We start from the raw sequence: 25,903 nt of genomic DNA on the forward strand, positions 1-25,903 counted from the left end.
AACATGATGAACATGAAATCTGTGGTCCATGTCCAGGACATGAGACTTCTAAGACGCAATTCAACCTCGTCAGTACAACATAGGTTGGGGATCATTACACTGAGAAATACAGCCAAGGCTTCATTTTACTTCCTCAAATTTTGCTCTCTGGGTTTATAGCAGTGTACTCTTGATTCATTTTTGGTTTTGTAGAAATTCACATGGTGAGTCAGATGCATGTCGCTATGTTGTTGAGATGTCTCCCTTAGATTCAGTCTATCTTCATATATAAACACACACACACACACATATATATATGTATATATATAGAGAGAGGGGGGGGAGATTATTGAGATTAACTCCACCTAAGAAGCCCTGGGAGAGGGATTCGGCCTGTTTGTCATAAAAGAAACAAACAAGATGGCCTCCTTTGGCCAAGATACTCACACATATTATAAGGAACACCATTTCCATGATTCTAATTTTGTCTAATGTCCTGCTTCATGGCCCAAAGTTACCCTTCGAAGCTTGCGGCCAAAGTTCTGAGTGAAGGATGGAATGAAGAATGTGAAAGATAAAAAGAAGACAAATACATGTTTATTTATACTTTCAAGAGCTGAAGGTAGGGAACTAGACTATGCTGATGCAAATGTAAGCCAAGCCGCCTAGGCTTTAATGTAAGTGCAGTACTTGAATACTGATATTAGGGAGTTGCTCCAAGTTTTAAAACATAAGGAATAGATTCATTTGATCACTGTGTCTCAGAACAGCAGAAATAAATGCTATGCTTCTTTCCTCAAGCTGGGAACGGCCTTGTGGACTCTGTCTTTTTAATTTGAGTTTCTTCACATCCTGGTCTCCTCTAGAGGTCGATTCATAAACTCCTGAATGGCTTGGTCCAGGGGAAGCCATTTTTTGATAGATGTTTTCAAAGCTGCAATCCAGCTGCAAGAAAGAGAAAGCACAGAACAGATCATTAAACCTGGCAGGCCCTGTGGAGGTAAACATAGGACAAAATTCTTTAATTTATTGTCCAGTTGTTTCTCCTGGTGATTTACTTTGGAATTAATGGGATAAACATGCTCTGTGGATTTCAGGTTGACTGAGAAGGAAGAATATCGAGATGGCTCAGTAATGAAAGTGGTGGAGGAGGGGCATGTAGAAGAGTTGATGTTCATAAGTAGTGATCAATGGAGCTATATGGTTTTCAAATTGCTAATAGTATTTTGCAGTTTTCACTTAACATTAAGCTTTGTTGATCAAATATGTAATAAATACTGCCATATCAGAAAAAAAATGATTTCCTTATTAAATTCTAGAAACCATACAGCCCTCCAGCCCTGTGAATTTAACAGTCAGGCTCAGATATTTAAAGAAATGCATAGGTTTTTATCAGATGGGACTAGAATCAGTTTCAGTGACCCTTGCTCCAGTGTGCTAGCTGCATGCTTACCATCATTATCTGCTTGTCAGATGTCCAGGAAGAGAGTCATGACCACACACTTAGCAGTAACAAACCTGCCTTCTACCCCAGAACCTCTTTCAAAGCAGAGGCACAAGCAACATTTACATAGAGGGAAAAAGGCATGGCCCTAATCTCTTGCTAAGTGTTTGTTTGAGGGAGACTCCTAAAATCTCACTTTTAGAGTTTTATTTCTTTGTGTTTAAAACACTATTTCTTATAAATGTCCCTAATATATATATATATATATATATATATATATATATATATATATATATAAGGCCATCAAGTGGCTTTACTAAGAATCCTTGTAGCTGGAATGAAAGGCCTGGAACAGGGAGAAGATGATTGTGATGCAGGTGATATAGAGGATCCGAGCATTGATGCTGAGTACTTCCTTCCTCAACAGGTCGTGTCTAGTGACGTCAACGTTCTTACACTTCAGAACCACTTGAACCAAATGTTGGCTAGCAAATGACAACCTGAGATTGGATAGAGCACAACAAACTAAATCCTTGTATATCTTTCAGTGGCTTACGATAAATCAACCAACCAAATACAGATGTACAAATCCATGCACACTATGGGAAGAGAGACCATGTGACAAATCTATGTTTTACATGATTGGGATGTGCTAATAAATGTAGCTTAAAGATCTATAGGTTTACAAATTGTAAATGATGTGTGTGTGTGTGTGTGTGTGTCTGTTAATGTTCATGCCTGAGTTATCTATTGTCTTGGCAGGAAATCTGTTTATTACAATTTCAGGGAATGAATTATCTCTAGAGGAGTCACTGAAGAAGGAATGAAAGAAAAATAATCCTGCAGAAACTCAAATATGAAGCTTGCAAAGAAAGGATAGATTTCCCTGAGAGAGGAATTGGAAGATAGCGGGGATTCATTTGTTTGTCAAGGCTCACACAGAGGCAGGAAGGGAGGTCCTGGCTTACCGCTGATTCTCTGTTTTATTTTCTGCACAGAAATAGAAAGTCTTGAACTCTTCTGATGAAGGCTTGAGTTCAATCACTGGTTGCTCAAAGCCATGGGTCTGTTCACTCACACTGTATCCTTGAAGGTATAGGCCACCTGCACAGGGTAAAAGCAAAGAAGCAGGGGCATGTGAGAACAGGGGAAATGCAGAGGAAAAGGTGTTGGGGAAGGTGTCAACATTCCCTTAGGTAGGGACTGGAGAGATGAGATGGCTCAGTGGTTAAGAGCACTGACTTAGTCTTCCGAAGGTCCTGAGTTCAAATCCCAGCAAGCACATGGTGGCTCAAAAACACCCATAATGAGATCTGACATCCTCCTCTGGTGCATCTGAAGACAGCTATAGTGTACTTAGATATAATAATAAATAAATCTTTAGGCCAGAGTAAGCAGAGGTCCTAAATTCAAATTCCCAGCAACCACATGATGGCTCACAACCACCAGTACAGCTACACTGTATTTGTATACATTAAATAAATAAGTAAATAAATAAATGTTAAAATATGAACCCATAGGGTGACACTAAAATGCTAACTTAATTAGCAATAAGAATCGATGACTGATTATCATGAGCCTATAAATCCAAGGATACTGCTTGGTCTGAATTTTGCTCCCATTTTGACCTCAGTGATATGGTGCCTACCAAAAGGGTGATACCATTCTTTGAGACTGGCTGACAGAAGAGGGGTAGATGGGATGTAAGATAGGCTTTTTACTTTGAGAGGAACAGATTTGAGAGGATGGTTTTCAGATGGCATTCAATCTAGAGCCAAGACATAGCCAGGTGCAGAACTATAGTCTTTTAAGTGAGGATAGATGACAGAGGTTCTATTTAATTAACAAAGATGATGGACTGGGTGTTAGGTCTCTTTTACTTCATAAATTACAAAATAGTAATAGTTATGTTCAATTATATCTGAGATAAAATAGTCTTTTAATTGGACAGAAAGGGAGAAATGTTGTGGACAGCCCTGGAGCTAATTATGTTTGATGTTGATTCCTTTCTCCTGTGAGTGGCTTCAAACAAGGAATGAGTCAGCACTCCCGTGATTTGCTATAAACCTGCTTCCGACCTTAATTTGTCAAATAAAGGAGAGCTCTTGATTGGGCAGGTAAAGGAAAAGTGAAGCAGAAGACTGAGGGAGCAAAGAAAGAGAAAATGGGAGAGAGAGAGAAGATGCAGAGGAGGAAGAAGAAGAAAAGCAGAGTGGAAGCACATGGGCTGGAGAAACTGCAAGTTCTAAGGGGGTCTCATAGATGTGGAAGATGATAGTGTATCAGTAGATCTGCCCAATCTAGGCACACAGAACATGTTCATATTAATTGTGTCATGTTTTCATTGCTGGGGCATATTTGGGTTGGAGATTTACCGAAACATCTAAAGACCCAGGAATTCTGCTGTGAGATCCTGACTCCTAGAAAGAACAGGAAGCTTCACCATGATACCTCAACAATATGGCTGTGGGAATGGGACATGTAAATGGTGGTAATGCCCATAGACATGCTAATGTGAAAGGGTGAGTCTCTCCACTAGACAGAGAACGTTTTAGTTTTTAGAAAGAGACTTTGGCAAACTAAACTGAACTAAAGCAAAGAAAGACTGATGAGAGAGAGAGGATTAGGCTTCCCCATGGATCTGAGAGCCTAATTCGTTACTCAATACCAAGTAGTGAGCCATTAAATCACACACACACACACACACACACACACACACACACTACTAAACAGCTTATCATATATGTGTGTGTGTGTGCATATTTATACATATGTGTGTAACAACAAAAATTAAAGAAGAAAAGACCATGAATTTAGGAGGGAATAAGAGGGTCATGGGAGGGGTTGGAAGGAGAAGAAAGAAAGAGGGAAGTCAAATAATTATATTTCAATTAAAAATTTAAAATACATAAGTTGATTAAATAAGTTTTTTTAAAATTCAAGAAAACTCTTGTCTAGATTTCAGGCATTATTATTTTATTAATCATATGATTCTTTTATATCTATGTCATTTAAATAGTATATGTATATATATATTCTTATAAGAATGTAAAACAAATTTATGATAAACAAATAGAATATGTATGAGAGTAGCTTTTTATGCTCAGACCACTAAATATGGAGATAATATTATTTCAACCACAACATCTCGGTCTTCACAGCCCTTTTGTATACCAGTCAGCTGCTGCTTCCATTTTATAAGCAGGGAAAGTAAATTGTGGGAAGTTGAGCAAACAGAAGATGAAAACCAGGCTGCCAATATTCAAATTAGGAAGACTTTGAGTAAAGGATGATGTTTCAACCCAAGAAAATGATGCGCATTCCTTTTGGAAGCCATTGGTGACCAAAGGAATGAGTCTCTGTTTTAACTTCTTGACAGCAAGTGTGAGGCATTGAAAGCACTGGCCTCAGGGTTAGCCTGGTTGTTTGTATCTCAGTAGGCTGCTTACTTCTCCACTTCTAGCCTCTGCAGCTGCTCTTCCCATCTGCAAATAGAACAGTAGCTGTCCAACTGTGCCCCTTCCACAGAGTATCCATCGGCTGCTGTCTTAGGTGAAACAATGATACAGGAACTTACAAAGGCTCAGTAAAGCTAAGGTGTCTTTTCCTGTTATTGTAATTGCAATATTTTCAAATGATGTTGATTCCTTACCTGACGCCTGAGTAGAGCGAATGCTAGCATAGAAGTACAAGCAGCCATCCTTCAGGATGCAGTAGTGTTGTATCCACACATCTGTGCTTCTCTCCAGCTGGTGCAGAAGGCCCAGACACTCAGGGTGTTTGATAGCGAGAGGTGGGAGGCTACTGTTGTGCACTGTGACATCTTCCCAGACATGGTTCTGCAGGTGTAGCACAAGGATTATGTAAGTAAGTCTTTGCCTCACACAGCAGTGACACAGGTTAAGTTATGTTTAGCATTAGGGAGTCACTGTCCCAAATATTCCTATTGCTAATACAATCTCTCTGCTTGAGTAACTGCCAAATGAAGCCCTTGCTCATAGAGAACTCCCTCTTTTCTTTGGCTTCTATTGTATTCTGAAGAAACCAAAAGCAGGAAATTGGGACTAGGGAGCCAATGGGCATAGGTACCACTCGCTATAAAGAGTTATGAATGTGTCTGTTTATAAAGTGCTAGCCTGAAGTGTGGCTTCTCACAATCACAGAGATTGCTCTCCAAGGCCCAGTTCTGGTATGTCCACTATGAATAATAGCAGACCCTGGTTTGTGCTTTTCTTTATCTGAACCCCGACTTGTGCAGCAGAACAAGTAAACTGCTCCAGGCCAGCTCTAGCCTTGGGCTCTCACAGTCACTGAGGTGGAAGGCTGATGCTAAATGAGAACCCTCTAACCTGGAGGGCAGCCCTCAGTCCACAGGCATGGGAGACAGGGCAGTCCTCAGTCCACAGGCCTGGGAGACAGGCTCTGCTGAGAACTCTGAGCCATGTGCTTTATCTCTTCATCAGAACTGACCTGCACTTGACAGCTTCTTTTTGTTGGGTTTTGGTTTTGCCCTTTAGTTTTTTTTTTTTTTTTTAACAAGGCAGTGAAAAACTATCAGAGTGCAGAGCTTGCTGTATTCTGTGCTGTGAAGTGGGAGCCTGCTGGGAGTTTGGCTGTTGTTTTTTTGTTTTTTGTTTTTTTGTTTTCCACTTGCTGCAGATACTCTGAGTGCATTAGCAGAAGAGACGCCTCTTAAAAGTATCCAGGCTCATTACAGTGGTGCGTTGGAGGGATGGGTGAATATGTTGGGTGCTGTGTTCCAGGTAAAATGAAATACATGCCCTGCTGTTCCTCATATAACAATGCTTGAGATTGTTCCTGAAGGACAGATTGTTCCTAAAACATGTTATGGTGCAAACTCTGAAAGAGGGTTACCCAGTCTGACTTAATGGCTTGCCTGATGATGTAATAAAGTCATCTAACATTTTATAAGTAAAAAATCTAACAGAGTGATATTGCTCCAAAGTTGGGAATCATGAACATGGAAGAAAAGTGCAAAGTGGTTAAAATGTCTACAGAACAGAGATGAAGGCATCACTGAATGTCTGGATGCAGCACACTGACTCTCTGACAGGCTGCTCAGACAAAGGCACCATCCCAAGACATTCTAGAGATCCCAAGAGTGCAAGGAAACAGCACCATCATTTTCTCACTACTGTGGGCTACTGCATGGCTCCAGGGGAATCAGAAATTACAACCCACCTTGTGACTCCACTGCAAATTTTAAGAGGGGAGGGGATCTCATAAAAACTCTTGAAAATACAAAGAACAGCAGTATTGAATGCTCCCCTCTTGGATTCCAGGGAAACGTATTTGATGCCAACCCTTTCACCAGCAGATCTAAGCAGAACAGATCTAAGACATCACCAACTGAGCTGCATGACATCTACCCTGCTCTTTCCTCCTCTGGAAGGAAATAAACCAAAAGCAGAGACCCAACACCCAGGAAACCTTACCTGGTGGACAGGACGGGATGCTCTCTGCATTGCTTCAAGCCACCTGAAAGAGTAAATGGAGAGTGCCAATCCACAGGGGACTGTGTCACACGGAGGGGCTTGCTACTGCTTACCCTGCCCTTCAGGCAGAGCAACCATGAGCTGCAGATGTATTTCATACCTCCTGAATGAAGGTAACACGTTCTTATAAGTTTAAATTTAGTATGTGGCAGAACCGTTTTCCATTAGGCATATCTAAAGTAAAATTCATGGTGACCCCCACTACTGTCATTTGATCAATTCCTGAGAGAAAGTTAATTCACTATTTCTAAGGGTTGATATTTGTTAACAACCGCATGGTTACACTATCAGGCACTGACTACTAGAATATGGAAATACTTATGAGTGGCTATGGCCTTGAGCCCCATCTAGTATGTGCTTTGGACACTAGCTTCATTGGTATGCCTTTTGGTGTTGCCTCTGGAGGCCTGAGCCTGGCATTGGTAGACTGACTCCACCCCAGCCTGCTAACCTTTTGCAGTTTTGTTTCACACTCCCTAACTTCCAATCAAAGCACACTGTTTGCTGTTCTCCCTGAAGCCCAGTGTATTTCCCTTGCTCTCCTCTGCTGCGTTTCTGATTCTGGATGTATACCTCTTCCGTAAATAGCTCCCTCATTCCCACATTCCCAAGCCCTGTTCTCAGCTGGTGTGCCATGTGCCTTCTGTGATGCTTCTCAACGTTCACTGTATATGCAGAAGAACAAAGGCCTTACCACATTAGTTCCAACTTGGTATTGAGTTTTGTTTATTTACTTTTTTCTTTTTGTGATTATAATTATAACATGTCTTCCTTCCTCTTTCTCCCTCCAAACCACTTACTGCTGTCTTTCAAATTCATGGTCTCCTTCTATCACTACTTGTTATGGCATGCATATATATGTGTGTATCTAAACACATATACATGCACACATATATATGCATATTCATATATATGTATATGTATATATATGTATATATATATACATACATATGTTTAGTCTGTATGATGTAGCATGTACCCATGTTTCAGTGCTTACTCTTTGGCACTGGTTTTCTCTGGGGAAGACTATTTCTCTTACTCAGCAATTTTAGCTGTCCATAATTTTTATGCAGGGCTGAGGCCTTTTGATCTGTCCCACTGCTACTAGAGCATGTCTACTGGAGTCATCCTTGTCCAGGTCCCATTTGAGCATCCATGTTGGTGAGACTGTGAGTGTATTCTCTAATGTTACCAGGAGACACAATTTTATAGCAAACTCCCCCAATTCTTTCCACCCCCTCTTCCACAATGTTTCCCGTTTATTTATGTTTGGGGCCAAAGATGAGATCTTCAATATAAGAATAATCCACAGAAATGGGAAAATGCAGCCTAGGCATGTTCGATATAAATAAATGCTGTTCATGTCATACTATCCTGGTAGTCCTTTACTGTATATTTATTTAAATATAAAATATTCCACAAATAGGGATAGAATACTTTTTGCCTGAGATGTTTCTGACCTAGTATTCCCTCTGAGGTTGGAGCTGGGAGAAGGAGGCGGTCATTTATTCCAGACATGTTGGCACACTGCCTGCTCCATTGACTTTCTGTTCTGCACTCTGTCCTACCCCTCACTTTAACTGGTCAGTTCATTCCTTACAGCTTTACTTGGCTCACTGAAATGTCCGGTAAACTCCATTTTCTCAGGGAGAAATAGATGGTGTATACCTAATGGTCAGAACACATTGTTACCTCCATAGAATGCTGAAACACTCTTTCTTTGTGGATTGTGTATTTACACAATGTCAACAGAGTCTTCCCCACTCAAAGCCCTATTGTTATCTTCTTCACACATTTAGCTCACCTCACTATAGTGTGTTGTTGCATATCATGCCTCATTAGTTTATACCATTAACTATCTATCTTACAATACATACATCTGGCCATTTGTTAGGAATGAGCGTTATTCATAGTTAAGGAGCTGTGGCATCATTGAACTATCATCTTTTTTTAAAAGAAAAAAAAAGGAAGGAGAGCTGCAGTAGTAATATTAACAGAGTGTGGTCATATTTTTTGGAGATTCTGATTGAAATAAAAAGAAGAAATAACAACATCCTAAACTTACTGTACTCAATACAATAGACACTACCACTTTTTGTTCTTTTTCTTATTTCTGCCTCCAAGCGTTTGCAAGTCTACCCCTTATGAAACAACATTCCCCCTCTAGAAGTAAACCCAGAGAGGGGGATTACTGAGTTACCTCTTCATCTCTTGGTTTGAGGTTGCACAGAGGCAGAATATTCTACTTCCAGACTGAGGCATACAGTTAAATACAAATGGTTTTCCCAAGCTGTTGTCAATGTCAACTTCTGCTCCTTCTAATTTTATCATGTCTAGAGGTGGCCACTTCCCTTCATCCTATAATTGATAAAGAAGATGAACAGTTAATGGAGAAAATGAAAAAGAAAGGAATGCCATAATGGTTATTTTAAGTTGATTATTTTTTCTTTAAAATGAAAAGAAAGGAAAACACACTTTGCAGATTATATTCTACTTAATATATGACACAGTGTAACAAATTATCTGTATTATATAATTTTTAAACATCTTTTGAATAGATGTTCTTAATATGAGCTTTATTTATGAACATTTGGGAAAGTATTATTAATGCCAACTTTTCTATCAGAAAAACAAGACATGAAAAGAAACCTGTATCACACAATGCACCTTGTAATTGCGTGACATCTCTAGAGAGCACCTACACTATGGATTCCAGGCTTACTGTGTGTCAGGTCCCCTTCTAAGTTGTTTCCATTCATTCACAGAGTTGACAAATGCTCCTGAAACAATTATCTCTTTCATCTCCTATAATGCATCAGACAGTAGTACAAAAAACACAAAAGAATAGCTTTTCTATAAAGTACAATATTTTAGCATACTATGATATTAATGTAAAACTAAAGTAACTTTACAAGTAAACTGTTTTGATTTTGTTTATTTTATAGTTCTTTCTCAAAATTTTCTCATCATTATTCATATCTGTTTTATCACCTCTGCATGGAGATGCAACTTACACAACATGACTTCACTCATTGTATAGTTATATGGGCACATAACTCTTTAGTAAGCTTACGGAGATAAGAAACCACCATTGTAACCCAGTTTCAGAACACCCTCATGAATCTCTAAGTCTCCTTTCAGTTGACTTCCCATTAGTGGCTACAATTTCCCAAATCAAGATAAACAGACTTGTTTTGGTCATTACGCATCCAATATTCCTGGATGTTTAATATTAGTACAACTATATAACTTGTGATTTTCTTTTCCTCTTAGTGTAATATCTTGAAATGACTAAATTGAAGCAGGAACTAGCACTTCATTCTTTTTAAAGACTGGATGATAGTCTATTGTAGGAGAGGTCACATTTTGTTTCTCCATGCATAAGTTGACAGATTTTTTTTTCTGGTGTGGGGCTATTTTGAGTAGCACTTCTGTGCATATTTATATGCATGCCTTTGGCATAGAGGTGAATAAACGCCAGGGTATTCTTCAACACGAGGCATTACCTCATGCCTCTGTGGTGCCTTCAAGGACTATGCTGTAATCTTCACAGCACCATTTTAGAGGAAGACTATTAGGTACAGTCCTAGTATTACAGGGATGGCATAGAAGCAGAATATTATCCTTGTCTTCCATCAGTGGCTTTCCACACTGCATCTGTCAAATGTCTGCCTTCATGGATCACTGGGATATGAGGGACTGTTAGCTTTTGGAATCAATATTCAGTGCATATGTTATTCAACACTTTGGTTATGTAGTTGCGTTTCCAGGAACATTTTAATGTTGAATTAGAAATAGAAATGAAATCTATGGAGCTTAGGTGTTCATTTGCTGAAAGCAAATACCCAAGGGGTCTGCCTTTGTGTGGACCTATTTTACAGACAAGGGGATTCTGGCCTTCATGTCAGCATTACTTAATTACTCAGGGAATGTCAGCATCCTTTCACATCCTTTGATGTAGGAGAACTCAACAACGTTTACTCACAGCACACTATATAATCAGGATGAGAGCCTCTAGTCATTTAAGAGGTCTTCCCTGCTTGCTCAAGTCACATTTGCATGGGAAAAATGAACAACAACTTAATGGATTGGATTTTAACACCAGGGCTACTTTCTCTTACAGGCTATGCATCATAGCCAAGATTTCATTTTTAATAATCTCAGCTGTTGTATTATGTCCCCCACTGATGAGCCTTCTGTGTCCCTGGAAGCAGCTGCAGTGACACTTTGATCATGGAGCATCGCAGCAGATGTGGCCTTCTCTTGCAACTGAGCTTTTGGTGCCTAGTCTTTGACCTCACTTTCACTGGTACAAGAACATTTAAGTCCCTCTCTTGGTGAGATCCAGATGTTGAAAAGGAGACCCCACTCGCTCGTATCTTAAAACTGCTGTGGCACTGCTCTCACTAATCAAATGGTTTCTAGAAGAGAAGAACAATTAAAATCCAGCTTGTATTTTACTGTCAAGTCTGAAAACTGAATTCTTTAAGCAAAATTCAGTCTTTTAGCTTGACAATGACTATTAAATTGTCTTTGTTTGATCCCTTCCCTACAGCTCCACCAAAAGTCCCTCTGAGCTCAGATGCAATGAAAAATTCTTCAAGGCTGCATTCGCCACAACTTTCTGTTCTTTTGTCCAAGGCACAGAAATCCTCTGACAGGGCTTTCTATTCCTGAGCCAGTTCACAGGTTCAGCTGCTGCCTGTGTGCAGGATTGATTAAAATAGCACGGATGCTGAGGGTATTTAAATAGGAATTGTTTAGTGATGTCCAAAGGCTATAGACTAAGAATAAAGGAACTCGGGCTGTTTGTGCCAGAGGTCCTTGGTTAATGTTGGTGTTTTCTCTCATGGAAATAATATTTTTTACAGAACTAATTCCAAAGGCCAGGCTGTTGAGAAAAGAGAAACACCAAGCAATAATGAGGACAAGACCCAACTTAGAGTGAACATACTTCTAAAATAGATTTTTTTTTTTAATGCAGAAGAACGAAAACAAGAACATTTGTGTCTTTGTGAGATCCTCTGTTAAAATAAATATACCTATAGATGCCTTTGAGTTTTTTGTTTGGTCAAAACTTTGGTTTGAAAGTGATAAAAATTTGGAGTTGCCAGTTCTCTCTTTAAAAAAAAATCAAACAAACAAACAAACAAATGAAATACACACACACACATACACAGACACAGACACACAGACACACAGACACACACACACAAACAAACTGAGAACACTGTGTGTATGTTTTATTTTGTCTGGAGGTACAGCCCTGAAAAATCCAAAGACTTGTAAGGAGGCAAGGAAAGGCATCTTTAACCATTAGAAAAAAAACATTCTGCGTGAAGAAAACAAGAGCCAAGACAAATCTAGACAGAAAGAAAGCTGGTGTTAAAGGAAAACATCTCAGGAAAGTGTGAATAAAATGGAGAGCCAAGAAGGTACAACACTGGAGAGCTGCAGCAAAGCTGAGGGGTGCCCTTCGGAGCTTTGTTAATGACACTGAGACCCTTTTTCTCTGGGTGACACTTTGAAGCACCTTCTCCCTGCCAGCAACTAAAACCCCCTACTCCTTGATGGCCATGAGAATATGTGTATGACCAATCATGCCCTTGGATCAGGAGAGCAGTAAAGGGTGTGGTGAGACAGAAGGAGGGGTTGAGGAAGGACTTCATTGCTGTACTTGTTGCCATCATTGTGTCGTGGACAAAGAGAAGTTCTGATTCTTGAGGAACTATAAACTCCTCCAGACATTATTTAATTTTATTTGTGTATCTATGCATTTATTTATTTATTTATTTACTTGGTTGGTTGGTTGGTTGGTTGGTTGGTTGGTTGGTTGTGGTTTCATCTCTCCTCTCCAGGCAGGCAAGACCAGATAGAAATGGCAGAAACCAGAAAGTTATATGGGCATGAAAATCACACCCTTGTTTATGAGTACTGAGTTTCCCACTTGAAGCTTCATGACTTTTGTTCTCTGGAAACAAAACAAAACAAAACAAACCCAGGAAGGCCATTTGACTGCCTCTGAATTGGCAGCCACACACCATTTCAACAGAAGTGCACCCACCCAGAAGGTCGTTCACCTTTGCCCAGAGCTATGGCTCTTTCCCTGTTTATTACAAAAATCCCTGGCTGCAGATGTGACATCAGCAGAGACAACTGGCTGCAAACTGAGAATTTTGTGCTGCCTTTTTCAGTTTGCCTGGAGCTGGGAATCAGGTTTTCAGTGTGATTAAATGCAGGCTGACTGCACCATGTAGCTTCCTGGCAGCAGCAAGATTCCAGACCCGAGGAGGCCCTGGGAGACCTTGCAGGGAACCGAGCTTGTCATTGGACAAATCCTGATGCTATGCCCAGAGAGACAGGTTTCTTCTGGAAAGTTAGCCAAAGGGAGGTTTGGCAACAGTGTTTGAGTTGGAGCTACCCAAGCTCTACAGCTTTGAAGAGAAATTTGTGTTCTCAATTGAATTGCTCATTTGTTACCATTTTTCTTGGCTCTTAAATTGCCCTTAGAGGATAACTAGTACCATGTAATACTTACCATTACAAAGAGAACAAGAAGAGGAGAGAGGAGGAGGAAGAGGAAGAGGAGGAGGAAGAGGAAGAGGAGGAGGAAGAGGAAGAGGAGGAGGAGTGGGGAACTGGGTATGGTGGCATATGCCATGAATCTTGGTGTTCAGGGCATGAAGATGAGATTAGAAAAGTTTGAGGCAAGTCTAGACTATACAGAGTAGAAGGAAAACCTGAGGTGTGTAGCAAGGCCCTGTCTCAACACCCACATTATTAAAATAAAAATGTCTATGAAACAGTGCAGTGGGTTTAACCGCCTGAAAGCTATGGGCACAACACAGGCATCTGCACCATAAGCTTTTAAATGAAATGCTTGTTTTAGAGGGTCGTGTCTAAATGTAGTACACAATACTGCTCACTTATCCTCAGAGGATACATTCCAAGGACTCCACTGGATGCATGAAGCATCGAGTGTTGAACCCTGACTATAAGCCTTTTTCTACAAGCCCTGTATGTCTGCTGTAGCCAGCTAATACTAGACTATGTTGATCCCCCTGAGTTTTGTGTCACTCATTTCCATTAATACTTCTCTACATAATGAGTACAACAACCAGGACAGGGGAACTGATCAGTGAAATAATTATGAAGTGACTTAGTGGTGGTAGTACATAAGAGTGTAGACATACTGCAAAAACATATGATTTATGTCCAGAGTGGGTTGTAGTTGGATGATAAGATATCCCATTACTCAGAAAGGCATGAGGTACAACGTGAATTTTTTATGTTATTTCTTTGTATAAGGGCTCTACAGGCCGAGAGATTGACTTTGAACCTCATGATACACCTCTGTGGTCCCTTAAATGACTTGCTACTGACTTCACACTCACCCCGTGCTTCAATTTTTTATTTGCAAAATAAGGCTACTGTAAGAGTTGATCATGTGTAATGTGTTTAAGATAATACCCAACACTTTGTACATGATATATAAATATTTATGCTAAGAAGCTCCTACCACTCCCAGACAGAGGCCAATTCCACCACAGAGAAGCAGGCCTTTACTCCAGATTTTTGCTCTGTATGATATTTTTCTATGACTTGAAGTTGAAAATTTTAGAATTTGCTTTCACTCCCCTAAGAATTACTCAAAAGTACCTTGGACTCCTGAAGAAGGTTTCACCAGCTGCCAGATCCAGTTGAATACCTCCATCCCCCATATTCTTTACTGGGCTAGACTCCCTCCTATGTTAAAGCATCAGCCATGTCTTACTTATTCTCTGTGAGTTCTGATGGCCGCCCTGATGCAGAGCCCAAGTTCTCTGGGCTTCACACTTGCATCAGTAAGCTGATATCATTCACCTCCTTGACCGGCTGCATATCTGCTTAGCAGCCTTGGTTCACCTGATCACTGTTACTTTGCTTTTTGTTTTGAATCTGTTTCCCCAGAGATGGTGGATTGGTTCTGGCTGAGCACCCTAGCTACAGTGCGCCTAGACAAATGGTTTTAGTGATTTCTGAACTCTCACTTCCAAATGTGTCTTTGTTGAGAGTACTTTTCTTCTGTTTTAAGATACCTTTTAGGACCAGTTGATCAATGGAATAGAAACAAAGACCCAGAAATAAAGCCACATACCCACGGACACTTGATATTTGACAAAGAAGCCAAAACCATACAACGGAAAAAGGAAAGCATCTTCAACAAATGGTGCTGGTATAACTGGATGTCTACATGTAGAAGAATGCAAATAGATCCATATTTATTACCCTGCACAAAACTCAGGTCCAAGTGGATCAAAGACCTCAACCTAAAACTAGACACACTAAATATAGTAGAAGAGAGAGTGGGGAATGGCCTCGCATATAATGGCAAAGGAGACAAATTCCTGAAGAATCAGACACTAAAACAAAAAATTAATAAATGGGACCTGGTGAAACTGAAAAGCTCTTCCAAGGCTAAGGACACCATAAACAGGACAAATCGACAACCTACAGAATGGGAAAAGAGCTTCAACCCTACACCTGACAGAGGACTAATATCCAAAATATATAAAGAACTGAAGAATTAGACACCAAGCAACCAAATAATCCAATTGAAAAATGAGGTACAGACCTAAACAGAGAATTTGCCAAAGAGGCATCTTGGATGGCTGAGAAGCACTGAAAGAAATGTTCAGTGTCCTTAGTCATTAGGGAAATGCAAATCAGAATGACTCTGAGATTCCATCTTACACCCATCAGCATGGCAAAGATCAAAAACTCAAGTGATGAGCCAGGCATGGTGGCGCATGCCTTTAATCCCAGCACTTGGGAGGCAGAGGCAGGCAGATTTCTGAGTTCGAGGCCAGCCTGTTCTACAGAGTGAGTTCCAGGACAGCCAGGGCTACACAGAGAAACTCTGTCTCAAAAAAAAAAAAAAAAAAGCCAACCAACCAACCAAACAAACAAACAAAAACTCAAGTGACAGCAGATGCTGGCAAGGATATATGGAGAAAGGGAAACACTCCATTGCTGGTGGTATTGCAAATTCGTACAACCATTTTGAAAACTGGTTTGGTGATTTCTCAGAAAATTGGGAATAGTTCTATCTCAGGACCCAGCTATACCACTCCTGGGCATATACCTAAAAGATGCCTCACCCTTCCACAAGGGCACTTCTTCAACTATGCGCATTGCAGATTTATTCATAATAGCCAGAAACTAGGAACAACCTAGATGTTTCTCAACTAAGGAATGGATAAAGAAATGTGGTAATTTACACAATGGAATACTACTCAGCTAATAAAAACAAAGACATCATGAAATTTGCAGGCAAATGGATGGAGTTTGAGAACATCATCCTCAATGAGGTAACATGACCCAAAAAGACAGGGATGGCATGTAGTCACTTATAGGTGGACATTAACCATAAAGGACAGGATAACCATGCTACACTCTACAGACCCAAAGAAACTGGGTAATAAGGAGAGCCCAAGGGCAGATGGGTGAATCTTCCTCAGAAAGGGAAACAAAATAGTCGTCATAGGTGGACAGAAGGAGGGAAGAGAGTGGGAGAAGAGGTAAGGAGGGGAACAGAGGTGGCAACCAGATATGGGGACAGGGGACTGCAGAGAGCAGGGAGTGAGAATGGAAATGGGTGGGGGCATCTCTGGGGCTAGCTGGAAGCCTGGGACAGGGAAGGATTAGGGCGTCCATGGGGATGACCCTAGCTGAGATTTCTACCAGCAGGGCGAGATAGAGTCTGAAGTGTCCACCTCCTGTAAACAGACAGGACTTCCAGTGATGGGGGTGGAGACAACAAATGAGTCACAAAACCTTCAACCCCAAAATTGTCCTGCCTATAAGATACGGGGGAATAAAGGTGGAGCCAAGACTGAGGGATCAGCCAACCAATGACTGACCCAGCCCATGTGAGAGATCCAATCCCTGACACTATTAATGATAGTGTGCTATGCTTGCAGATCCGAAAGTAACAACTGTTTCCTGGGAGGCTTCAACCAGTAGCATATGGAAACAGATGGATAGACTCACAGCCAAACATCAGGCAGAGTTCAGGGGTTCTATCTCCTACTTGTGAAGAATTTGAAGAGAAGGGGAGGTGGTAATGAGGGAGGGATTTGTAAGGGATGGACGGAGAGGAGATTCGCTTTGATCTGAACGTAGAGTGAGAAAAAAGTAAATTATTGAAAAAACAAAGACCTGTTTACTCTCCCACGTCCTTAGGCAATAGTTCTTTGTATTAAATTTCCTGTTTGAAATTACTTAGTGTGATGGTTCATTTTCTTTTTAAAAAAAATTTTAGTAGATATTTTCTTTATTTACATTTCAAATGCTATCCCTAAAAGTTCCCTATACCCCCCCCCCCCCCGCCACCCTGCTCCCCTCCCCACCCACTCCCACTTCATGGCCCTAGCATTCCCCTGTACGGGGGGCATATAAAGTTTGCAAGACCTAGGGGCCTCTCTTCCCAATGATGGCTGACTAGGCCATCTTCTGCTACATATGCAGCTAGAGACAGGAGCTCTGGGGGTACTGGTTAGTTCATATTGTTGTTCCACCTATAGGGTTGCAGTTCCCTTTAGCTCCTTGGGTACTTTCTCTAGCTCCTACATTGGGGGCCCTGTGTTCCATCCAATAGATGACTGTGAGCATCCACTTCTGCATCTGCCAGGCACTGGCCTAGCCTCACAAGAGACAGCTATATCAGGGTCCCTTCAGCAACTTTGTAGCAATTGTTTGGTCAAACAATCCTAAGTGTTATGGGGAGGTGTCCTTCAGACATGATTAATATTTGAGGCAAGAGAATTTGAGTTAAGCAGCTTAACTCCATAATTTGGAAGAGTTTCATCTAGTTAAATGAAGACTAAAGAAAAGATACTGACCTCCTACAAAGACAAAAATTGGTGTTTTCATTTTTCCTTCCTTCCTTCCTTCCTTCCTTCCTTCCTTCCTTCCTTCCTTCCTTCCTTCCTTCCTGCCTGCCTGCCTGCCTGCCTGCCTGCCTGCCTGCCTGCCTGCCTCCCTTCCTCCCTCCTTCCCTCCCTCCCTCCCTCCCTCCCCTTTCTTCCTTCCTTCCTTTTTCTCTCTTTTTCTGTGCTTGGGATCAGTTCCACAGACTTATTTGTGCTGCCTAACAACTAAGTTACCTCAAACCCCACTGTATTATGTCCATCTATTTATGAACTCAGACTGATGTCCTTATGAGAACATCAGAATCATGCACTTTCCTCTGGGTTGCCAAACTGTCTTTTAAATGAATGTCATTAACAGAAGAGTGCAGAGTGCCACAGTGTCACATGTTCTTTGAGGACTCTGTTCAAGTTCCCCATCATCACCTTTCCATTGCCTTCCCCCTTCATCATTACCAAACCCCAGACCATTGTTCAGGGTCCTGCCTGAAATCTTTTTTCTTTCTTCCTGAAATCTTGCCCTTGTAGCCTTCATCAACCTCTGGCTGCTCAATAAGCATGCCCGTGTCATGAGACTTGGTGCTGAATTATGTGTAGGCTGTATGTAAATCTTTATTGTGCACATGTATTCTGCTATGCATTATTTTTCCCCATGACGACTTCTAAGTGGGAGGCATGACACTGATGGTGCAAACAATAAGCAATTCCCTTAGTGCGAACTGTTGTTTGTCAGCCATTTCTATATGACTTTGTTTAATTCTTTGGCTTAGTAAAAGACTGTCCATATTTTGTATGTGAGGAAAATGAAACATAATGCCTTGTTTGTAGGCATGGGGTTGAAAGAATCCTCAGCAGGAAGAAAATTCAGCCCAGGTCAGCTTGATACTCCTTTTTCACTAGGTCTGGACATGATTAACAGAAATGTTGTGACAGGTTTGTTGAGCTAGACCAGCTGGGGAACTAGATTTAAACTTTTTGTTTATTAAGAACCATGGTAAAATGCATACTATATAGATCCCATGACTTTAAACATTTTGAGGGAACCCATAACCATTGTTCATAAAATCTCTCTTCATCCTCATAAACTGAGGCTCTGACTTACCAGTAATGAGTCTCCATTCCCTTAGCTCCATTTCCTTTGATCATTATTATATTTTTATTTACTTTTTTGAGACAAGATTTCTCTGTCTGGTCCTGGCTGTCCTCAAACTTGCTTTGTAGACCAGACTGTCCTCAAACTCAGATCTTTCTGCCACTACCTCTTGAGTGCTGGAATTAAAGGCACGTGCCACCACCACCTAGCTTTGATTTTGTTTTTAAATAAAATTTTTATCAATTAATTTTAATAGATTTTTACATATTACTATGAAAATATGTATTTATTATAAAGTGAATGTATATATATATATACATATTTATATATCTACTTTTTGGAAAGATTACTTAAACTCTATTATCAGTGATTTTTATTATTTAATCATCTTTTCTGGGACATTTTTTATCATAACTTTATGTTTAGGCTTGTATATTCCCTTAACAATCACTGTATAATTAGAAATTCTCCTTTTTTCCCCTTCTGAGGCATCAAATGAGATTAGCAAATATGGTTTTTGTTCTCAAGTAAGAAGTCTTAAGATTAGGATATTCCTTATCAAAATATAGACACATAAGAATAAACAAGCAGGACAAAGTAATGCATACTAAATTCCTATGGTGAGTCCTCATACTTCAAAAAATTATAGAGGTCTGATGATTCAGTGTCTTTAATAAATTATAGAAAACCCTTTCACAGTTTCTCAGAATAGGAGACCTTGTTTGTGATTCACAGTGAAGTCTCACGGAGATTAGAAGGGTTAGAATACCTGTCTAACTTTATAATAGTTATTCTGTCATGGCCAGAATCCTAGCTTGGAATTTCTATCAAATTCTTTTGTCTAATCTCAAGATGTTACCTAAATAGCTTGGACATTATCAAATAGGAAATCGTATTAGCCCACTGATAAACAACAGGGATACTTTCAATATGATGTTTAGCTTTTACTTGAGGAAAAGCTCAGCTGCTTCTTTCTGAAGTATTTATCTTAATAATCCTAAATGACTTTGACAGCATTTACAAAGCTGTACACATAAGCACCACATTAACTATATTCTACAAACAAAGGAATAGGCAAGTGAAGTTAAATAATTTGACCCAAGGAAGTGCAGCTAATAAATGGAAAAATCAAAATGTGAACCAAAATCTACTAAACCACTGTCTTCATGAAATGAGATTTATTTTATAGATGCCTGACACTATAAATGTCACATTCACATTCACCCTGAAGGCCAGAGATGTCATTGATCCCCAATTCTTAGTTGAGAGCAAAGGTTGCATACCTCATGGACCCAAGGTAGCTGGGGCTTGTATCTCAGTCTTGACAACCTAGCACCATCAATCTGTTTCACTTGGGTCTTGTGGCTTCACCTGGCCATAAGCTCATCAGAGTAGGGTTAGACTGTTCTATGCATTTTAGAGCTGGGGCAGTGCTTGGTCCTGTAGAAATGTTCTCTTAACAGCTGGTGATCTATGTGAACGGAGGCTTCACCCATAGGACCCAGCATGAAGGTTTCTTGGGGAACAAGTACCTGGCTTCTTGCTGTGTGACTTTGCAATGGTATTTGTCACCCACTAAAGGAGTGAGTAGGCTTTATTCTGCTTCTAATAGTTTCATCTGTCCCTAAAGTCAGGTGAAGGGCACTGCTAGGAGTGCTACTTCATAATCATGCTTTCGTCCACACGAAGATGGATGCTTAGCCTTGTATGCATTCTGCTCAAGACAGATGGCAACATTAGAAAGCATGGGAATGCATTCCTTCTACCTATAGGGTAATAAGTGATCGTTTGGTAGATTTGGACACAGTAAAAAGAAGGGTGGGTAGGAAGAAGCCGACAAAGCATTTACTTTTGGAAGGTGTGCTGAATTCTTTAGGGCTTCAGGACAAGTTCTGTACTTCCAGCTGAGGACACACCGTCGCTTGTGATGTCCAGCTGACTATACCTGAGAGCTGCTCATTGATTCGAACTCTCTGTGCTTCTTCCTAAGTGCATCTTTAGCTTCAGTCATTTTTACTCATGCATTGATATTGAACTATCATGTGGCTCATGAGACCCTAGATTGTTACCCCGTGGCGTTCACAGTTTTCTCATCATGTGTGTTGTTATTTCTCTAGGTCTTGTGGATTCACCTGGCTACAGCTGTCCCATGATTTAGAGAGAAAGTCTCTCCTCAGAAAGGTTTGCCTGGATGGCTGTCCTTAGACAAGCTCCACCCAATTTAAATTCCATTCCACAAATGGTGGTTTTTCACTTTTAAAGTTAACATTATATTTCACTTTCTACTGATGTAAAGATGATTTTGCCTCACTAGGAGGGGAAACTTTCTTTTCTTTATAACCTCTACATCCTTGCTATGTTCAGCTATAACTAATGTAATTTGTTGAGTTAAAGAGGATCCTTTATTTCTTAAAAAAACAAACAAACAAAAAAAACCTCTGGGAATAATGGATATCATGCTTTGTTCACAGGCATTTCTGTTCATCTATGCTGTCAACTTCTTGAATGAGGGATAGCCCCCTTTCATCTCTTGTGATATCTAGGAAGAACAGGCTTCTATAATGCTTCCTAAATGAATATATAAAAGCATACTGAGGTTCTGAGACATAACACTTCTTTTCCTTTGTAGAACAACTGTACACAGCATTAAGCCAAAAAAGATTGAAACTAATTCATTTGGACAGATTGCTACAGACTCTGAGAGACCACAGGTGCCATAACAAAATACTATACCCAGCAAAACATTCCATCACCATAGGTGGAGAAAATAAGACATTCCATGATAAAACCAAATTTAAGCTCTATCTATCTGCAAATCCTGTCCTATAGAAGATTTTGGAAGGAAAACTCAAATCTAAAGTGGTCAGTTAGAAACATAAGAACACAGGGAATAAATCTCAGACCAGCAAAAGAAGGGAAGTATACATGTATGCGCATGAGCATTATGTGTGCACATACACACGCGCACACAGGCACACACGCACATACACATATACACAAACACATACTACCACCACTTCCACAGCCACCACCAACAAAAAGAAAATAGCACAAAACCAAAATCATTAGTTATTGTTGTTCCTCGATATCACTTTCTTAATTCCCCTATAAAAAAGACCCAGACTAATAGAATGCTTATGAAAGCAGCATTCAATCTTCTGCTGCATCTAGGAAGCACACAACATCGAGAATAGACATTACTTCAGAGCAAAAAGTTGGAAAAAGATATTCCAAGCAAATGCACCCAAGAAGCAAGGTATATCATAATGATATACCTTAAAAATCTGTATTCCACCATGCTGGAAAACTTAAAAGAAAGGGATACTTCTCTCAATAGGTACCATAGTTAAATTGAGATCAGATGAGCAATTTTAACTGACCTTTAAACCCTAGTGAAATAGCAGCAGTCATTCATTAAAAGTCTCCCAACCAGATTCCTACCAGACTTTCAAAGAACTACCACCTATACTTCTCAAATTATTCCATGAGTTAGTTTCAAAGAACTACCACCTATACTTCTCAAATTATTCCATGAATTAGAAACAGAAGGAACACTGCGTAATTAATTTTATGAGACAATAGTTACCCTTATACACAAACCACATAAAGAACCCATAAAGAAAGAGAATTACAAACAAATGTCTCTTATGGACATAGATGCAAAAATTCTCAATAAAATATTTGGAACACAAATCCAAAAAGCCTGTGTAGCCTGCTAGTGCTGATTCAATTGGTTATACTACAGGGATGAGAACTACAGGGACTTCAGGAAATACTGCAGGCAAGATCCTAAAAAGGTTTATGTGTCGTTTTTGGGTGTTTATAATATGGTTTGGCAACACTGCTGGTCCTCTGTAAGGATTCCTGTCTGTCTGTTTATTTCCTAGAGGTCTGTTTATTTTCTGTCTTCCAGTTGGGATTTTAAAAACAGCTCTAAGCCTCAGTGACAGGCCTGTGGGCAGAGACCACAACCTGAAATCTGACATACTGAAATGCCACATTACAGTCAACCAGGTTGTTTCCTCATTGGAACAATGCAAAGAGTGAAACACATTGCCCAGGGAGTTCTGAGAAATGATACTAAGTTACTTGTCAAATCAGATACCTAGCCAAGTGGCACTTACTCTCCAAGACTGATGGATGCAATGTGCCAAATAGTACCCAGGGGTTCCTGCTCTGCCACAGCAAAGAGTGGTTTAGGAGCTAAGGGAATCTGGCAAGTCCAATCAGCCTTATTTACAAAACACACCCCTGAGCAGATCTTCTTTCCTTAGTATACATCACAGTTATTCCACACAGGTCAACATTGTTAGGATTGCTAAAGTCACATGCCTATATAGGCATCTCAGTTTCTTCGATTCCCCCTTCTAGCTATCTTTATGTTGGAGTCTATAGAACTTTTATTAGTTTCCTATTGCTGCTGTAATAATTATGCTACAATGCAATGGCTTATAGCTACAAAAACAGATTCTGCTATATTTCTGGAGGCCAGGTCTAAAATTAGTTTCAGCGGGCTAAAATCAACACACTGATAGAATATTTTATTTTCTGGGGGTTGTAGGCAGAAGCCATGTCATTGTTTTTTACAACTCTAGTATTGCTTGAATTTCTAGGTTCCTATGTCATCAGTCAATCTCTGTGTCCCTTGTCACATTCTTCTTTGAGCCTCCCTCTGTATCTGTCTGGAACATCCAGAATAGAATCTCTATGCCAACATTCTTAACTAAATTGATCATATCTACCAGTTCCCTTTTGTCATGGTGGATAACACACAGACTTTCTCTGCTGGGCAGGACAGGTGTTCTCCCGTATAGATATTGTATTTCTTATTGGGTTAAGATCCGCTGTTGACGTACCACCATAAAGCAAAATGCATAGTCTTTACATAGCATTCATGATCCAGCTCAACTTTTCTAAGAATGAAACCTCAGACCCTTCCCTGTTTGGAGTGTCAGAGACCACTGCTCCTTCTGATGAAATGTTCCTCATGTGGCTGCCTGATCACTTATTGAGTTTTTGGCCAAACACTCTATTTTCTAAATTGAACCTTCTTGAAAACAACTATGTTGGTTGTTTTAATATCTGTGCCAGCAGGTTAGTTAGGCATTTGCGATCTACCTTACTAAAATGCAAGTTCAATAAGTGCAGACACAGCTTCTTTTATCAGTTGTATCCCCAATGCCTACTCTGTTTGGCAAATATTTGGCCTCCACCAAATATCTGATTATTGAAACAGATAGTGTCAGAATCTTAGGGAGAATATAAGTATAGAATATATTCTTTGCCTTTTTATGCCATTGACTTATGCTGTTCCAATCAGTTTGCAGAAGTCATAAGTGCTAGATCAGCTAGTGAGAAGATTCCAGTATTCTGACAAAGGATTCTTTACTAACTGACAAAGAAGTCTTATGTCAATTGAGTAGCGCTCCCAATGACTCTGGCAGTGAAATATTCTGTATTTCCTAAAGAAGAAACCAAGACTCATGTTAACCAACTTGCTTAGATTTACAAGACTAGTGGAGAGAAATTTAAATACAGACTTGCTGAGTCCTAATTCAATACCTTCATTTGTGTAAGTCTCTACATGTAAGAGATAACACAGCCAAGAAGAAAGGTCTAGGATGGGCTCAGACTTAAGTCCTGTCCGTGAAGCTTGGGATTTGTGTGATCTTGAGCATACCTATATTTCTATAGCACATGTTACTGTTTTGAATAACATTAAGATAAAAAAATAAGTGTTTACCTATATTTCTATAGCACATATTACTGTTTTGAATAACATTAAGATAAAAAAGATAAGTGTCCAATACAATGTCTGCTGGTAAAACCAATGCTTCCTGTGTGGTAGATCAACTAACCATTAACAGAAAGCTATGGCCCAAAAAGAGGGCCTTGTTACTTCTTTGCTATTCTCTCATTTATAAGAAGATTGAGTGAGAAACTTGACAAGTCACTTGGCCAATAGTCTCTGATCATTTCATGATTGCACCTGGTTATATTTTGTGCTCAAGCTTATACTTACTGAAACAGGTTTCCTCACCAGGAAGGAACATTGAGCAACCCGTTCAGAACTTACAGGAAAGAGCCAAAGTTTTTTACCCACATCAAAATACTCCTTGAGGAAATAGCTCATATGGATCATAAGAAGGGGAGGAAGGATGGTGGAGAATTTTAGAGGTGAACAACAGAAAATTGCTTTTCATTTTCCTAAGACTGACATTCTCATGTGACACTTCTGGAATATTATGAATTTTCTACTTACCCACCCCACAAATAGTGAGTGAAGCATACACCTTAAGCCCATATGCTAATAATTTCTTTTCTGGCAAATATAGTTCATGCTGCCTTGTCTAAGAGAAAAATCTTTAACAACAAGAAGCCCCAAAAAGTATGACTTTCAGAATAAATCTCAAATATGTCACTGTTTCATGTCTTTCTAGGGTTCCTTTTCAACAGATCCTCAGAATTTCTATTTCTTGGCTCAAGACCTCAATTCCTATTTGCTAAGCACACTCTTTTTTTTTTTAAGATTTATTTATTTTTTTAATTAGGTATTTTGTTATTTTACATTTCAAATGCTATCCCAAAAGTCCCCCATACCCTCCCCCACCCCACTTCTCTACCTACCCACTCCCACTTCTTGGCCCTGGCATTCCCCTGTACTGAGGAATATAAAGTTTGCAAGACCAAGGGGTCTCTCTTCCCAATGATGGCCAACTAGGCCATCTTCTTAATCCTCAGGGAAATGCAAATCAAAACAACCCTGAGATTCCACCTCACACCAGTCAGAATGGCTAAGATCAAAAATTCAGGTGACAGCAGATGATAGCGAGGATGTGGAGAAAGAGGAACACTCCTCCATTGTTGATGGGATTGCAAGCTTGTACAACCACTCTGGAAATCAGTCTGGCGGTTCCTCAGAAAATTGGACATAGTACTACTGGAGGATCCTGCAATACCT

The 25,903-nt window shown here is 40.0% G+C and overlaps 1 protein-coding gene across 1 annotated transcript in view; it reads right to left on the bottom strand.

The window, feature by feature from the left end:
- Nucleotides 1-554: 554 nt before the first annotated feature.
- The window catches only part of LOC110284235, a 126,672-nt gene continuing 101,323 nt past the window's right edge, over nucleotides 555-25,903 (bottom strand). The window contains exons 9-13 of the mRNA XM_021149952.1: nucleotides 9,140-9,297; nucleotides 6,880-6,922; nucleotides 5,076-5,262; nucleotides 2,392-2,527; nucleotides 555-924 (exon numbers count right to left, since the gene is read on the bottom strand). Coding sequence (XP_021005611.1) covers nucleotides 825-924; nucleotides 2,392-2,527; nucleotides 5,076-5,262; nucleotides 6,880-6,922; nucleotides 9,140-9,297 — 624 coding nt within the window. The 3' untranslated portion in view covers nucleotides 555-824. The remainder of the gene's footprint in view (nucleotides 925-2,391; nucleotides 2,528-5,075; nucleotides 5,263-6,879; nucleotides 6,923-9,139; nucleotides 9,298-25,903) is intronic.

The sequence above is a fragment of the Mus caroli genome, chromosome 17, assembly GCF_900094665.2.
Source record: "Mus caroli chromosome 17, CAROLI_EIJ_v1.1, whole genome shotgun sequence".
Lineage (NCBI taxonomy): Eukaryota > Metazoa > Chordata > Mammalia > Rodentia > Muridae > Mus > Mus caroli.